The sequence below is a fragment of the Nyctereutes procyonoides genome, unplaced genomic scaffold, assembly GCF_905146905.1.
Source record: "Nyctereutes procyonoides isolate TBG_1078 unplaced genomic scaffold, NYPRO_anot_genome, whole genome shotgun sequence".
Lineage (NCBI taxonomy): Eukaryota > Metazoa > Chordata > Mammalia > Carnivora > Canidae > Nyctereutes > Nyctereutes procyonoides.
In genome coordinates, this window is record NW_026575021.1 from 6,423,278 (window position 1) to 6,439,347 (window position 16,070).

Sequence of the window (16,070 nt, forward strand, 5' to 3'; positions counted from 1 at the left end):
CTCTTGGTGCCTTGGGTCAAAGTTTTCAATGATGGGTATTTCACCAAAATTCTATAGCTCAGTTAACCCAAAAATGATTATCCTTCATCACAGAAATTTAATGGAATCCTGAATAACAAATTTATGAACAATTATTCCTGTAATGGGGTATATATTCAGAAGGATTAAGTATATCACTCTTACCAAAAGATAATTCTCAAAAAGTATTATGCCATAATAAATCATTCATATCTGAGGGTCTCATTTATATGTTACTGCAGATTCTGATTATGCTCAACAGAAAGGCAGCACCACATTTCTTACTCTTGTAAAGGAGGAAAGCTTTTTAAAATATATCTTTGAAGAAGTTTCGATAGATATGTTCAGAGTCCAACACAGCAGCACTTTATTAACAAGGATGAAGTAATATGATCACAAGGAAATACTCAAAGTCTAAATTCAATGCTATCTTGGGCAGTACAAAATGAATACTAACAAGGGTGGGCATCCCAGCATGTCTTTCTCAGAGCTGTTCAATGGGAAAGTGGCTTGCAAGCAAGAAGACCAGAGCAACACTGACACCAGACTGAATGTACAATACTTCATTACTTTGAGAAGGGTAATGAATAGTTGTACCCCAAATGACGAAGGCAAGTCATTTTAGTATCTGTTAATGGGGCGAACAGTTCTGTTAAGTTCTAATAATGCCCACTATTGAACTCTGGAGGGTTTCCCCTCTACCTCAGAAGTTCATGCTCTTGACAGGGCCATGAAATCTTTGATTGAGACACTCCAAACCCATCTGACCTCAGAACACTGGGTCTAAGAGTCAACTTCTTGCAACACTGCTACATTTTCCTTGAGTTCTTTAATGCTAAATCAGTATAATGTTATCATAATCTGAAAACAAAATGGGGTGCAGAGGAGTCCTAATTTATATATATGTGTATATGTGTGTATATATGACACACACACACATTTCATTACTATTTATATAGTATGTGTATTCGGTATCCCATACTCTAGGGTCACATGACAGGATGTATGGTTAAAACTGGTGACATTTACTTTAGTTTTCCTGTGGTCATTCATATAATGAAGTGAAGAACACCAGTGTGTAATAAGGTCCCTTTTTATCACATGATATCTCTAAGCAGATATTTGGAATGCTCAGAAGATTCCACTTTCAGTCTCCTAAGGCCTCCTAAGACATAATTTAAAGTGGGATTTGATATGAAACAAGTATCTTCAGACTCTAGTTGAAACAGAAGTAGTTTCTGTTTAAATCCTAGGAAACTCTGGATAACATGCATTGTTTGTGAAACTGAAAAAAACACCAGATCACAGCACACAAAGAGAAAGAATGCAACAGAGATCAAGGAGGAAAAATGCCCAATTCTGAGTCCTTATCATCTGTGCAAAGCTGGATGGTAAAGTAGGCCAAGTCTGACTAGGCAGAGTTTGAGGAAGATGTTTTCCTGGGGGATGTGCAAGAAAATAATTTCATGAAAACATGGGGATGGGAGAGGGAAGTAGCTCTGTGCTTCTTGCTGTGTTACCTTTATTGTGTTCCTAGTGTCAGTGAGACTAAAAATAGCCTGAAAACAAGAATGCTTTAATCACCAGCCACCTTTTCCACCTTTCTTCTTTTTCTGTTGCTGTTTCTTTTTTGTTGCTGGAGCCCCTGCAGGTTTCTGGTGTCTTGGGGGTATGATATTACTTGTAGATGCAGATGCTGTTGCTGCACTGCCAGGTCTTGGGGAGGTCGGTGGGCTGCTCACAGTTTTACTGGCATCCCTGAAACCATCAGATCAGGAAAGTGTTGGTCATTCATATATTCAACAAAGGAAAAGGCTATAAAAACGTATATACGTGGCTTTCACTTCCTACTCCTAACAATCTCCCACACATACTCTATTTCTTTTAAAGTGGGCTCTTCAACTTGCTATCAATTTTTTCTTTCTTTTTTTATTATTATTTATGATAGTCACACACAGAGAGAGAGAGAGAGAGAGAGGCAGAGACATAGGCAGAGGGAGAAGCAGGCTCCATGCACTGGGAGCCCGATGTGGGATTCGATCCTGGGTCTCCAGGATCGCGCCCTGGGCCAAAGGCAGGCGCCAAACCACTGCGCCACCCAGGGATCCCCTCAATTTTTTCTTTTGAATACAATTTTAACTGCTTTATAATTAAGGAAATAGTAATATATGGTTCATGCCAATTTTTAGAAAGCATAGGAAAAAAATTTAAATGACTTAGAATCCTATAATGTAAAAATGAATTCAGTAACATCCTTAATACTTCTTTTTCGTCATCTTATTTATAGTATCTGTTTATCTGTTTATTCTGTTGAATGACTCCGTGTATTTAGCTTCCTTTTGAAGACACCAGAATCCTAACATCTATAATACAATTCTACAATCCTAGTATTAACAATATAATCAAACCAGAAACATTTTTTACATAAACATCGCAAAACATTTGTTAAAGATATCTGACTATATATATAAAGATATCTGACTATATTCCTTACAGCTAAAATACATTTTAAAAATTCTTACTAATGATCCTGAGTCCATCTGAGAAAGAATTGACCTATGCTCCGAGGGACTTCTTTGAGGAGCAATGACTTACAGTTCAGATGAAGCTCCTGCAGTTGCTCCCTGGGTCCCTTTTCCAATCTGATCCTTCTTTTTTCCCTTCTTTCTTCCCCGGTAGTAAGAACGTTCTCGCATTGGTAGCCATCTTTCTGGATCTGGGGTCACCTTTGGGTCATAATTTTTAGGTAGTTTTCCTGTGTAACAAGCAATAAAGAAATGAGATATGTCCGTAATGTTTTCAAGATAGTTTGCTTAAAAAATGTGTCCTGGACTGCGAATAAGTAACATTAAAACTGAAATAAGTTCATCTGAGAATGTTTTATAATATAGACAGGAAAAGGCCTTATTAATAAGCATGATACAAAATTCAGAAGCCATAAAGGAAAACTTTATAGATGTATCTATTAAAAAAAACTGGGGGGGGGGGGGAGGAATCCCTGGGTGGCGCAGTGGTTTGGCGCCTGCCTTTGGCCCGGGGTGTGATCCTGGAGACCCGGGATCGAGTCTGTCAGGCTCCCAGTGCATAGAGCCTGCTTCTCCCTCTGCCTGTGTCTCTGCCTCTCTCTCTCTCTCTCTCTGTGACTATCATAAATAAATAAAAATAAAAAAAAATAAAAATAAAAAAAATAAAAAAAACTGGGGGGAGGGCGGGGTGTGGTGGCTGGGTGGTTCAGTCAGTTAAGTGTCTGCCCTCAGCCCAGGTCATGATCCCAAGGTCCTGGGACTGAGTCCTGCATCAGGCTACCTGCTCAGTGGGGAATCTGCTGCTCCTCGCACCCACCCAACCACTCATCGCTCAGGCACTTTCTCTCAAATAAATAAAATCTTAAAAAAAAAAAAAAACCTTTTTAAAGTTTCATTTATTTTTAAGTAATCTTTACAAAGTGAGGCCCAAACTCACAACCCTAAGATCAAGAGTCATATGCTCTTCTGAGTCAGTCAGGTGTCCCTATATAAAAAATGTTTAATATCACTTGATAAGAGATACATTTTTAAGAGAAATAACAAAAAAATTTGCATACTATGTAATCGGGTGGACTGCTATTCTTAATATAGAAGGAGATCTTGAAAATCAATAGATAAATAATGCAAAGGAAAATGAGCATTGCTGTAATTAGGGTAAGCCAGGAGAAACAGAAGTCCTTAATCATGTGAAAAAATGTTCTACCTAATTAGAAATGAAAAAGGTAATAAAATTCTATCAAACTAACAAATATTAAAAGCAGTAATAGTGTTGATGGGATAGTGAGAAACACTCAAACACTATGGCAGAGGTGTAACGTACAGCCTTTGTAGAGAGCGATTTGACAGTGTCAGTCAAAATTTATACCTTCAGAAATTTATCCTGCAGATATCTATAAGACACAAAGTTACATATAAGGTGGCTCAGGCGGTTGAGTGTCCAACTCTTGATGTTGGCTCAGGTCATGATTTAATAAGGGTCATGGGATTGAGCCCCGAAATCAGGTTCCATGCAGAGTGGGGAGTCTGCTTCTCTCTCTCTCTCTCTCTCTCTGCCCCTCCCCCTACTCATGCACTCTCTAAAATAAATCTTTAGAGTATGCCCACACTATAGGAAGCTATAGCTATAGGTTAAAAAGTACATCTATATTTAATAATTTGGAAAAATGTCTGCGCAATATGATCTAAAGTAGAAGATTAAAACAAATTATCCTGGAATGCCTGGGTGGCTTAGTGGTTGAGCATCTGCCTTCGGCTCAGGTCATTATCCCAGGGTCCTGGCATCAAGTCCCACATTGGGCTCCCCGCAGGGGGCTTGCTTCTCCCTCTGCCTATGTCTCTGCCTCTCTGTGTCTCTCATGAATAAATAAGCAAAATCTTTTAAAATAAAATAAATTACCCTGAAGACACTGTTCATTCAATTTTGTAAAAACCTTTATTGACTGAGCATGTACATGTATAATAAATGTTTCTAAGGCAGCCTGGGTGGCTCAGCGGTTTAGCACTGCCTTTGGCCCAGGGTGTGATGATCCTGGAGGCCCAGGATCGGATCCCACATCGGGCTCCCTGTAAGGAGTCTGCTTCTCCCTCTGCCTGTATCTCTTGCCTCTCTCTGTCTCTCATGAATAAATAAATAAAATCTTCTTTTAAAAAAAGTTTCTGTATACAAAAAAGTTAAATTGTAATTTTCTGGGAGCATGAATTTTTGGGTAAGAAATTTTACATGCTTTATGCCATTTTATAAGATAGAGATTTTGTTTGTTTTTTAGAATGAGCATGTATCACTTCTAAGTTTTAAAAAATACTCTTCTGGAAAAAAAAAAGAAAGAAAAGAGTGATACTGCAGATTATTGCTACCTATAGTTAACAGCTGTTCCCTTGCAGTATTACTAATACATAAAAAAACATCACTTAGCATGTGACTCAATCTCAGGTTTGTGAGTCTGAGCCCCACGTTGGGCATGCAGCCTACTTAAAAAAAAAAGTAAAGGAAGGAAAGAAGGAAAGAGACAGGAAGAATGAATCTGATTTATACCACAGATTTCCCAGACTCAGGAACAGGTAGGTGGCTCCGGGGATAACTTCTGACTAACTGAAGTCAAACACAGTAATCCTACCCACTCTTGCCAGGAATTAAGAACACAGCCTAAGCTAATCAATGCATGGCATTCCCTTGGTTAATGGTTCATGTTAGACATTGACCTATGACCTATGCTGGCCCATGAGATTATTGGGAAAGACATGACAACTGCAGAAAGGCCTTTTTTGAACTGTTGGATATAAATGACAAGCTCCAGAGGCACCTGGATGGTGCAGTTGACTGAGCATCCCACTTTTGGTTTCAGCGTGGGGTCTTGAGACTGAACCCTGTGTTGAGCTCCGCACTCAGCATGGAGTCTACTTGGGACTCTGCCCTCTCCCTCCGATCCCACATCCCACCCAGCATGTGCTCTCTAAAATAAATCTTAAAAAAAAAATAAATAAATAAATAAAAAGCCCTGACCCTTTTAACAAACAATGATTCTAATGGGATTCAGTTTTGTAAACAGAAAAACAAAGACATACAACTTCTAGATCAGTTAACCTTTCCTCTACACTGCCATTTTCATAAATAACCAGTTTGATGGAGTTTAGTTTGTAGCTGAAAGCACCCTAATGTATAAAGGCTTACTGTGTGCTAGGCATCATTCTGAGATCTTTTTACATGCAGTATCTCATTTAATCCTATGAGGAATATAATAACACATTCCATTTTAAAAATGAAAAATTCAGGCAGGTAATATTAAGTAATCTGTTCACAGTCACAGCAAAAGAGCAATGTAATTACAGCAACAATCTGAATTCAGGCAATCAGTCTCTAGAGTTGTACGCTTTAAAGTTAAAAAAAAAAAAAAAACCCTAAGTATTAGCTATAGTCAAGACAAAAGTCAGTATTCAAAGACAGAAAAGGAGAAGTATTTTTAGGTCTGAAGATTTTTATACTGGCCTAAACTCAAGCTTTTATCTTGTAAACTCTAAAGATAAAAAAAGGAAAAAAATCTTTACCCTTCTTTTTTTTCTTCTTCTTTTTCAAATCTCCCTGTCTGCAAAAAAAAAGAAAAAAGAAAAAAAGAAAAAAAAAGAAAAATCATTACCATCATCATAAAATATTTATACAGCATTAAACATGTACAAAAGAATGAGCTGGGCACTTTATCATAAAGGCATTTAAGATTTGGCACTGTCTCACCGAAGTTTATAAACTTGCTGGGATATTAATACTGGTTAAGCTTAATCAAACTTCACAAACTACAGTTTTTGGAAAGTGGTTTAAAAAAAGACGGTTAACTATGTTTTCAGAAAACAGATACCATTTACATGGCCACACATTAAGTCTATGTAAAAAGATAAGAAATCTGCACAAGCATGAAAATCTACAATACTACATTAAGTTACATGTTTGGCAAAATTAGAGAGCAGATAGCAAAGAGTATCTCTGGGACCATATGTGAGACAACATTGGTTGTGACCTTAGAGAGAGGAGAGCACACAGGGATGAGAGGAAGCTTTAATTTTATAGGTTTTTATCTTTCAAATCTTGAACCTGGTGAGTTTACTGAACTTAAGTAAAATCTTTATTAAGTACACTAACAAAAAAAGGAGGGGTGCCAAAAGGAGCATAAGAAATCAAGAAAACACTTCAAAATAATTAAGTACTCTGACGGCTATAAGACAAAGACCGAAAAAATATCTCTATACATAATCATACATGATATACCTCACCTCTATGGAAACTACAAGAAACAGTGAGCTAAAAAGATGAGAGCAACAATATCTGTCAAAAATTCATTCTACCAGGCAGCCCGGGTGGCTCAGTGGTTTAGTGCCACCTTCAGCCCAGGGCCTGATCCTGGAGACCCGGAATTGAGTACCAAGTCAGGCTCCCTGCATGGAGCCTGCTTCTCCCTCTGCCTGTGTCTCTGCCTCTCTCTCTCTCTCTCTCTCTGTGTCTCTCATGAATAAAGTCTTTAAAAAAAAAAATCTTAAAAAAAAAAATTCATTCTACCAAGTCATTCAATTGTGCAATTTCTTTCAGGATATCCTGAAGAGTAAGAGGCACAACACAAGTATCTAATTTTAGAGCTTCAACTTTCATCCAGATTATTCAATGATCTAAATTGTCTCTCTACAAATCACTCTACAGCCATGTCTATAATTTCTCAAAGCTTCTTTGCCATTTCTTACTCCTTTGCCCTTGCTCACGCTTTGCCTAATTCATCCCTCTCAAGAGTCAATACTACCCCCTCCTCCATTCTTCCATGAGGTGATTTCCTACCCCTGACTGTCCTCAGAAAGGACTATACTCTCTGGGGTACTCCTCTATGCCCCACACAATCACAGAACACGCAACCTTTATTGCAATTACTACAATATTTCCTTCTGCTAGAGTTAGGTTCTTTTAGCTAGACTTAGGTTCTTTAAAGGGCAAGGATCATGACTTATTTTTTGTCAACAACACAGTGTATCTTCAAAAGAAACTAAACCTGTGGGGTGCCTGGCTGGCTCCTGATCTCAACATTGTGATTTCAAGCCCCATGTTGGGTATAAAGATTACTTAAAATGAAATCTTAAAAAAAAAAAAAAACAAAAAAACAAAACCCACAAAAACAAAAAAAATTAAGCCTTTGTATCCAAAAGTTCTCATAAAAGGCTTTAATAATGCCTAATGAAAATAAGATGCTGAGATTTAAAAGCCTAAAGGTCAATGCCTTAATAATTGCCTAATGAAAAAGAGAAGACTAAAAAATTAGAAAAGAACTATATTCTTACTAATTACTCAACTCTGTTTTGGATAAGGAAAAAAAATACTGAAAATATTTAAATAGGGAGTCCCTGGATGGTTATTCAGTTAGGTACCCAACTCTTGGTCTTAGCTCAGGTCTTGATTTCAGGGTTATGAGTTCAAGTTCTATACTGGGCTCCATGCTGAGCGTGGAACCTTTCTAAGGAAGGAACAGAGTAAGGAAAGAAGGAAGAAGGAAGGAAAGAAGGGAAGGAAAAGAAAAGGAAATCTTTAAACAGGCATTATTTGAAAATCCCCTTAAGATTTGGCTTGAATTTTTTATTTTGGGTTTCTTGATAAGGCTTGAAGTGGGTGAGACTCATATGATGAAATGAAATTTGGAACAAGGTAGTATCTTTGAGACTCCAATTCTTCATTTAAAAATCTGTTATGATGATGACAATGGTTTTTTTAACCAGAGTTCATAATGAAGTTACTCATATACTATTGCTGATGTATTTTTTTTAAGTTAGGAAAAAATTTTACACTTCAAAAGGCATTCAAAAAAGGAGAAAACAGTGAAAAACCATAAAAACCACAAATTTGGGGAAGGGTTACATTTCTTCCATTCTCTATTCATCCCAAGTCTTTATTCATAGAATCTTAAACATTTCACTGAGTAGGCCTCCACTGTATTTCTAAGATGGCCAGGTGGGAGAATAAGAATCAGAATTTGACCTTTTTTTAAGTTAATGAAACCAGTTAATCTTTCCTCCAAATCAGCAAAATAAACCTCATCTTAACTGGTATAGAATTACTAGATGATGTACTAAATGTACATAAACACTTACAGGTAAATAAAGCAGGGACATTCAGCTAATGGAATACTATGCATAAAAAGAATGAAATATGTCTATGCTAAGAATATGGAGAAGGGGCGCCTGGGTGGTTCAGTCTGTTAAGCATCTGCTTTCAACTCAGGTCATGCTCCCAGGGCCTTGGGATAGAGCCTGGCATTGGGCTGAGTGGTGAGTTTGCTTTTCCCTCTACCCCTCCTCCTGTTCATGCTCTCTCTAATAAGTTAAAATCTTAAAAAAAAAAAAAAAAATATATATATATATATATATATATATATATATATATATAGAGAGAGAGAGAGAGAGAGAGAGAGAGAGAAATCTCCACGACTTAGTAAATGAAAGCAAGGTGGAAAACAGTAAGTACAATATAACCCTCTTCTGCAAAAAAACAAAAAATACACCAATCCAAGGAAAGTATTTCTAAATCACCTTTGTGTGTAATCACAAAGATCCTGAAGGATATACACTCAATACCAAAGGTTAATTTGGTGTGGGATGGGGAGAGGTGGTAAACAGGATGAGGACTAACTGGGTTTAGCAAAAAAGAAGGGGAAAAGAAACAAGTGGGACTAAAGTTTATTCACAAGGTATTTTCAGAGAATGTGTTTTTCATTCCTTATGTAATTTGAAGTCCACATTAGTGAATGTTACAATGAAAACATTACCCTTGTTCCTTTGGTTGACTATCTCCGGCAACTTTTCCACCCTTTTTCCGAATGTAAGTAGCACCAGGAGAATTTTCAAGAGCCTCGACATCTACTTTTAGGGACATACTATCTGATGAGGGCAGGTGTTTACTAAGGCTGGGATCAAACAGGAGTTCAGGAACACAATATATACACATATATATGTCTGCCAAAAGAAAAAATCTTTATGTCTTTTGTCAAAAGTAAAAAAATTCTTAAATCTTCTATAGAATAACAAATCAGATGATAAAGTCAATTATATATTATATATCTAAATAAAGGAGCCATAATCTAATCATTTATTCCTTAAGTTGGTGCTGTGCTTTGAAATGGGGGCTTAATAAAAATCTATATTCCAAAACAACTATTAAACATAGATTTGCTCACTACAAAGGTTTTGACTTGTGGCTGCTTAGCATCTACCACTCCACGTTGCATTTGGGAGCACACCCTGACTGAAGTAGCACATGATTCAAACTCAGCCAATCAGGACACTGAATCTCTTATTTTTAGTAAATGTTTGAGATGGGTATGCAACCTAAGAGAGTTCAATCAAAAAGACATTTCAGAATCTTTCACAACTACCCAAATAAAATATGCTTTTTTTCTTTTTTGCTGCTGTACTTGAACCTGATATAAGCTGCATCCTGTTGACCTCATTTTTGCTTCTGGAACAATCAAACTGTGCCCCAAGATGGATCTATTACTGTATTTTTCAGTCATGTTAATCAATAAATTCTAATTTTTGCTCTTACTAGTTAGAAAAGTGTTCCGTCTGTTGAAATTTACAACAGAAAAAGCCATGGCCAAAATAGGTATTGGAAGGGATCTAGCACACTACTTGGGAGCTGTCTGGAAGAATAATCAAAAGGATACGCTTTTGCCTTCTCAGGATCTACAAGTGAGTAAGCAGAAATAAGCTGCGCCAGGGTGTGAATATCTTTTGGATTTTGTCTAAAAAAAGAATGAAAGAAAGTTAATGAACAGTTTATAAAACTGGAAAAAGTAACATAAACAAGCAAAATAATTCCTTGTGCAAATAACAGCAATAAATTTGCATTTTTACATCTCTACCTTTCAGAACTTACTTCCATAGCTGTTCTAGGTCACTAATTGCCTCTTTCTTCCGCCCATATTTGAGTTTGAAGTTTGCAGCTTCTCTTATCAAGGACAAATGAGCAGAAGATTTGGGCTAAAGGTTCAATAAAAGGAAAAAAAATCTTTAAGGTAGATATCTACCAAGTTCGTGAAGTTACCATATTCATTAGATCTTTAAGATGGCCCTATCCATTAAATTCCTCAAAGTTTTATTGAATGCATGAAACAACAAAAATCACAAAAACATATGGGGAGGGAGGTAGACAAATTATACAAATGATGACCAATTTATGAATTTGGAACACTATCTCTTTTTAGATTATCTACAACTAGAAATATTTTTTCATAATCAAATCTTAAAGATATGTCACCATAGTTCTCAAAATCAATACAGTATTTCTCCAAACACTGATATCCCAACACTGCTAATAGTGCCAACAGTATAAATGCCACATGTGTGCATGTATAAGTTGGATATTGCCAACTTATAAAGACCTATAATGGAAAAAATGAAGATGTTCCTATTCCATGGAAACATGAGATACAATTATTGCATGTATTTATTGTTCCACCACTTACTACCATCCATGAGTTCTCTAGCCACTAAAGATGAGCACTCCTATATGCACTCATGTATTATTATTTTTTGAGATTATACACAAACATAACAAACTAGAAAGGACTTCAAAACCATAACTGAGCTTTTTTTCCTCCATTTTAAAATAATTCTTATTTCTAATAAATTTACTTGGATCTGGTATACTTAAAAGACTAATTTGACAATCCAACAGTATTCCATTCTTTAAACAGCAACTTGGAATACTTCAATTTTTTTAACTTGAGTTCACTACTGCAGCTTTTTATTTTCATGTAAAAACATGCCCTCATAACCATTTACTCCATTTGTTTACCTGATGGTTTTGATACCACTGGATAGCTTGTGTGAAGACCTCAATGGCACTATCAATATCCTCTTCATGGCTGTACATGGTCACTAATGCAGATACCTAACCAGTGAAAAGTATAAATTAATGAATAAAGTTCCCCCTTTTCTCCCACAGTAAGTTTTTTGAAAATGAAAAAAAACTGGAAAAAAAAAAGCATATAAAGGTTAGGCTCTCTGCCAGTACCAAATTCATCATAAAATTTATTATCTTTCTAGACCATAATCACTAGAAATACCATATATAACAGTGGTTCCCAAAGTGTAGTTATCTATAAAATATAACTTTTCTCTTAAACCAGTGCCAGTTGACCACTAGTGTATAGCAAGGTAAGTATAATAGTTGAGAATGAGTGCTTAGAAAATTAGTTTATATACTAAAACACTGTTGCAACATCCAATGTATGATCAGTGAGGTACACATCAGCATGGGTAAACTTCCATGATAAGTTCTATCTGGCCTGAGCTACAAAAAAGCCAGTGAAAACCTTGGCTAGTGTGTTGGAAGGGCAGCAGGGAGACCCATGTGGCTTGAATGGAGTGAGAATGGGAGGAGCAACATGAGATGAGGACAGAAAGAAACAGAAACAAGAAGCTGGATCTTTGAGAAAAATCAATAAAACTAATGAATCTCTGGCCAAACTGATTAGAAAACAAAAAAGAAGCCCTGAATAAACAGTTTCATGAATGAGACAGGTTCTACAGATATTAAAGGGATAAACAGGAAATACCTGAATAACTTTTATACCAATAAATTTAACAATGATGAAGTGAATAAATTTCTTGAAAGGTAATAAAAGGCCAGATATGAAATATCAGAAACATCTATATTTGATTCTAATACTGAAGAACTGTAGTCCAATCTTTAAATATGAAACTTCAAAAGAGAAAGCACTACCATAATACTGTTACACATTTACTAAGAGCCAACTGTAAATAAGCTGTGTTAGAGGATACAGACATGAATAAAAGTCCCTGTTCGATAAATGTAAATACCACCAATGACAGCATTAGCCTCTACTTAGAAATAGATGCTTTCATAGCTGTTATCAGTGGTCTAAACCTGCAACGCTTGAATCATCACACAACAAAAACTAAATTGTTTGGCCACCACTATCACTAAACTATTTTAACTCAAGATACCACACTGAAGACATGATACAATAATTAAGATAAGAAATTCCCTATATAGGTCTTAGGTTATTTAAGGTTGGGTTTTAGTGATAATATGAGGCCTAAATAATACTTGGTATATTTGCCTAAATAATGAGTCAATGGAAAGCAGAACACAAAATGCCATTAAATGTAGAGCAGATAAGTAACCTATTTTACCTACTACTTCTACAGTATGAATTAAAAAGAAATTAAATACAAAGAAACATTAAACATACCAATAGACTATTATTCCACTACTTTTTTAGTCTTAAAATATTTTGGTTATAAACTCACCATGCCTGGTTTATGCTTTAACTCTTCTATGCTTCTCAATATTAGACATGCTTTGGATATATTGCCTTGAGAGATTAAAAATATCATTATCACACAGAAGAAAGCATTATTATTATAAAAAAATAAGAAATTTAAGTCACATTTTGTAATATCTCTAAATACCCAAACTTTGGGATCTTGGGGATAATGTGCTCTATTTATTCTTCTTACACATACATAAAGAAAATGAATCCTAAGAAACACTATATACCTTGCTTATACCCACAAAGAAAGTTAATGGCAGAGATGCTATAGGAAAGGAGTCTCGCAACTCCCACCCAGTCTGCTGAGTTCTATTTCAACATTTTTCAAATTCTAACTTAAAGGACATCCTACCCTAAAGACCTTGAAACATGTTACTACACATATGAGTGCAATGAAAATTTCCTACTAATTGAACACCAATAAAAATTAATTTATAAAAAAAAAAAAAAAAAGATCAACTAGCAGAATAAATGTCAAGTGATGAAATACATTCACCCAGCAGCCCTTCTGCACCCAGCTACTTTACAAGGAATAAATTGCAAATTACTGTCATTTAAAAAAAAAAAAAAAGAAAAGAAAATTTCCTACTGTGTTAAAATACTTTCTACTCATTGTAAATATCAATAATGTAACCTTTCAGAATCTTTAAAAACAAAATAGAAATCAATGACAGCTCTTTCTTAGTAATTTTAGTATGATAAATAATCCTCTCAAAAATAAACTGAAAACTGGATAAGGAAAGAAAATAAGGGGATAAGCAAGAAAAAGGAGAAGTGGGAAAAGGAAAAAGAAATAAGGGAGGAAGGTAAGGAAATGTAAGAATAGATAACGGGGAACAACAATGTTTCTTTCTTTCTTTTTTATTTAAGTTCTCTTTATGCTCTGGGGCTCAAACTCACAAACCTGAGATCAAGAGTTGCATGCTCTACCAACTAAGCCAGCCAGGTACCAAGACCAACAATGTTTCTCAACTTTGTTTTTATTACTAAACACTAAGGGAATCTTGTAAGACTTTTTTTTTCCCTCTAGTTGTCAACTATTCTCATCTTTACCCGTGGAATTTTCATTTTAGCCATTATAATATCTGTAATTTTTTTGGCCACCCCCCAAACAAATGATACCCAACCCACCCCTGTATCGAGAATGCGTGGTCTATGCCAGAGACAGAACTTTTTATGATAGAAATGTCTTTATCTATGTTGTTCAACTAGCCACATGTGGTTATGAAGCCTCTGAAATGTGGCTACCACAAATGAAGAATTGATTTTTAAAATTTCATTTAATTTTAAACCTAAAATAGCTACATGTGAATGGTGGTCACCAAATACAGACAATACAGCTCTAGATAATCATTCAAGGCTGGTTCAAATCACAGACAAAAAATACTAGTCAAGTTTTCTGTAGGATTAAAAAATGTCAGTTTTCCCTGCCTCTTCTCCCCAGGATATGGGTCATAAACTATAAACAAAGTATAATCGGCTAAGAAAACTAAAAGCAAAGTAACCCTTCTTTCATGCAAATACTTTCAAGTGACAGATAATGAGCATTTCTACATTTAACATATCCACGAAGTTTAAGTATGGTCTTTTGAAACTTAGGATTTCTTTGCTTCTAATTACTTTCAAGGCAGAGATTGAGAATTGTTCCAAAAATTTAAGAATAACCTGAGCAAAAGCTGTTTGAAACAGCAATGATTATGCTTCATCATTATGCAAATTTTTTAAAACCACATAACTCACAACTACTTCAGAAACATTTCAACCATGTTTCCATTAAATATTTTAACCATGATGAAATAAGTATTAATACCTTGGGAAATTTTCAGCTGTGCCATGGTCAGCTTAATTTCAGCTGCATTTTCTGGATGCTGATCTGAAAATTCCTAAAGTGTTTTTAGTTGGAGAAAAGAAAAATCTCAATTTACATAACTGCACACATTTCAATGATCATTTCTACATAAAATTTAAAATCCAGTTTTAAAAATTAAAGTTCTAGTTTCAGGTCAAAATTTCAATTCTGGAAAAATTTTATTTGATATCCATTTTTTAAAATTATGCTCTGGAAGTGTAATAATATCAAGTTCCAGGAAGTCATTAATAGAGAAATAATAATTAATATTATTACACAGTTTTGTCTGTTTAAATAAGATACTCAGATGCTGTCTCCTTACTGAGAATTCTTGCTAGGCAACTTTGCCCTTCAGGATAGTCCTAATTTTATCATGTTCAACTTTCCAGGGTACAGTACCCTCAGGAATTTCAAACATGTAATGTTAACAGCTGATTTAGGATAAAAACCAAGTCACTATCTCTGTAATTGAGGTTTTGGATTAGGATTCATTGGAAAATACATTATTGAAAAAAGAAGTTAAGCATATTCTGACATTATAAACCTAAAACAAACTAACTCATGCTAAATTGATCTCCAAGTGAAAAGCATTCTTCAGGGTTTACTGCAACCATTTACTAATACAAACTTTTTTTTTTTTTTTAAGTAGGCTCCAGGCACAATGTGGAGCCCAACACAGGGCCTGAACTCACCATCCTGAAATCAAGAACTGAGCTGAGATCAAGAGTTGAACACTCAACTCAGGTGCCCCATAATGCAAACTTACATAAAACAAAGCTGTAGCTCAGGAATTAACCAAGTGACATTTGGAATTTGTCTAGTGGTACGTTACCTATTAGTTTTCCTGTTTATTTACAAGTTTGCAGGTTACTATAATGAAAATGAAACAAGGATGCTACTACATAACACTTCCTGAAAAATTCAAATAATTCCTTTACCTGAAGCAGTTCTATTGCTTTTGTGTGCTGCTTTTCACGGCAGAGCTGGGCAGCTTGGATTAATACAGGCAGGAGATGCTCAGGACTTTGGGACTGTAAACTGGCAGATATTTTGCGGCACTGTTCTGCCTAGAAAATAGCATTCCACCCGCCCCCCGGCAACAAAAATAAGCTGGTTAATTAAATCAATGAAATGAAGTGAATGACCAAAAAGACAAGGATGGGGGTGGAAAAGGAAGGAACTCAGCTGAAAGACAATAGTAAGTGAAGAACTATCTGGGGTAAAAGAAGTGGTTTCTATGATCTATTCTCAATTTTTTTCCCATAAGAAAAGATTTCCATTTACTAAATTTAAGCTAGGAGTTACAAAAGCATTTAGGAAAGAACTAGTTCTCAGGGCAGGGTGAGGGAGTGTGCAGAA

General features: G+C 35.6%; 1 protein-coding gene across 1 annotated transcript in view; it reads right to left on the reverse strand.

The window, feature by feature from the left end:
* Nucleotides 1-361: 361 nt before the first annotated feature.
* Nucleotides 362-16,070, reverse strand: part of SRP72 (signal recognition particle 72) — a 29,835-nt gene continuing 14,126 nt past the window's right edge. The window contains exons 10-19 of the mRNA XM_055340295.1: nucleotides 15,650-15,778; nucleotides 14,673-14,745; nucleotides 12,840-12,904; nucleotides 11,359-11,454; nucleotides 10,438-10,541; nucleotides 10,226-10,303; nucleotides 9,329-9,466; nucleotides 6,087-6,124; nucleotides 2,614-2,773; nucleotides 362-1,776 (exon numbers count right to left, since the gene is read on the reverse strand). Coding sequence (XP_055196270.1) covers nucleotides 1,599-1,776; nucleotides 2,614-2,773; nucleotides 6,087-6,124; nucleotides 9,329-9,466; nucleotides 10,226-10,303; nucleotides 10,438-10,541; nucleotides 11,359-11,454; nucleotides 12,840-12,904; nucleotides 14,673-14,745; nucleotides 15,650-15,778 — 1,059 coding nt within the window. The 3' untranslated portion in view covers nucleotides 362-1,598. The remainder of the gene's footprint in view (nucleotides 1,777-2,613; nucleotides 2,774-6,086; nucleotides 6,125-9,328; nucleotides 9,467-10,225; nucleotides 10,304-10,437; nucleotides 10,542-11,358; nucleotides 11,455-12,839; nucleotides 12,905-14,672; nucleotides 14,746-15,649; nucleotides 15,779-16,070) is intronic.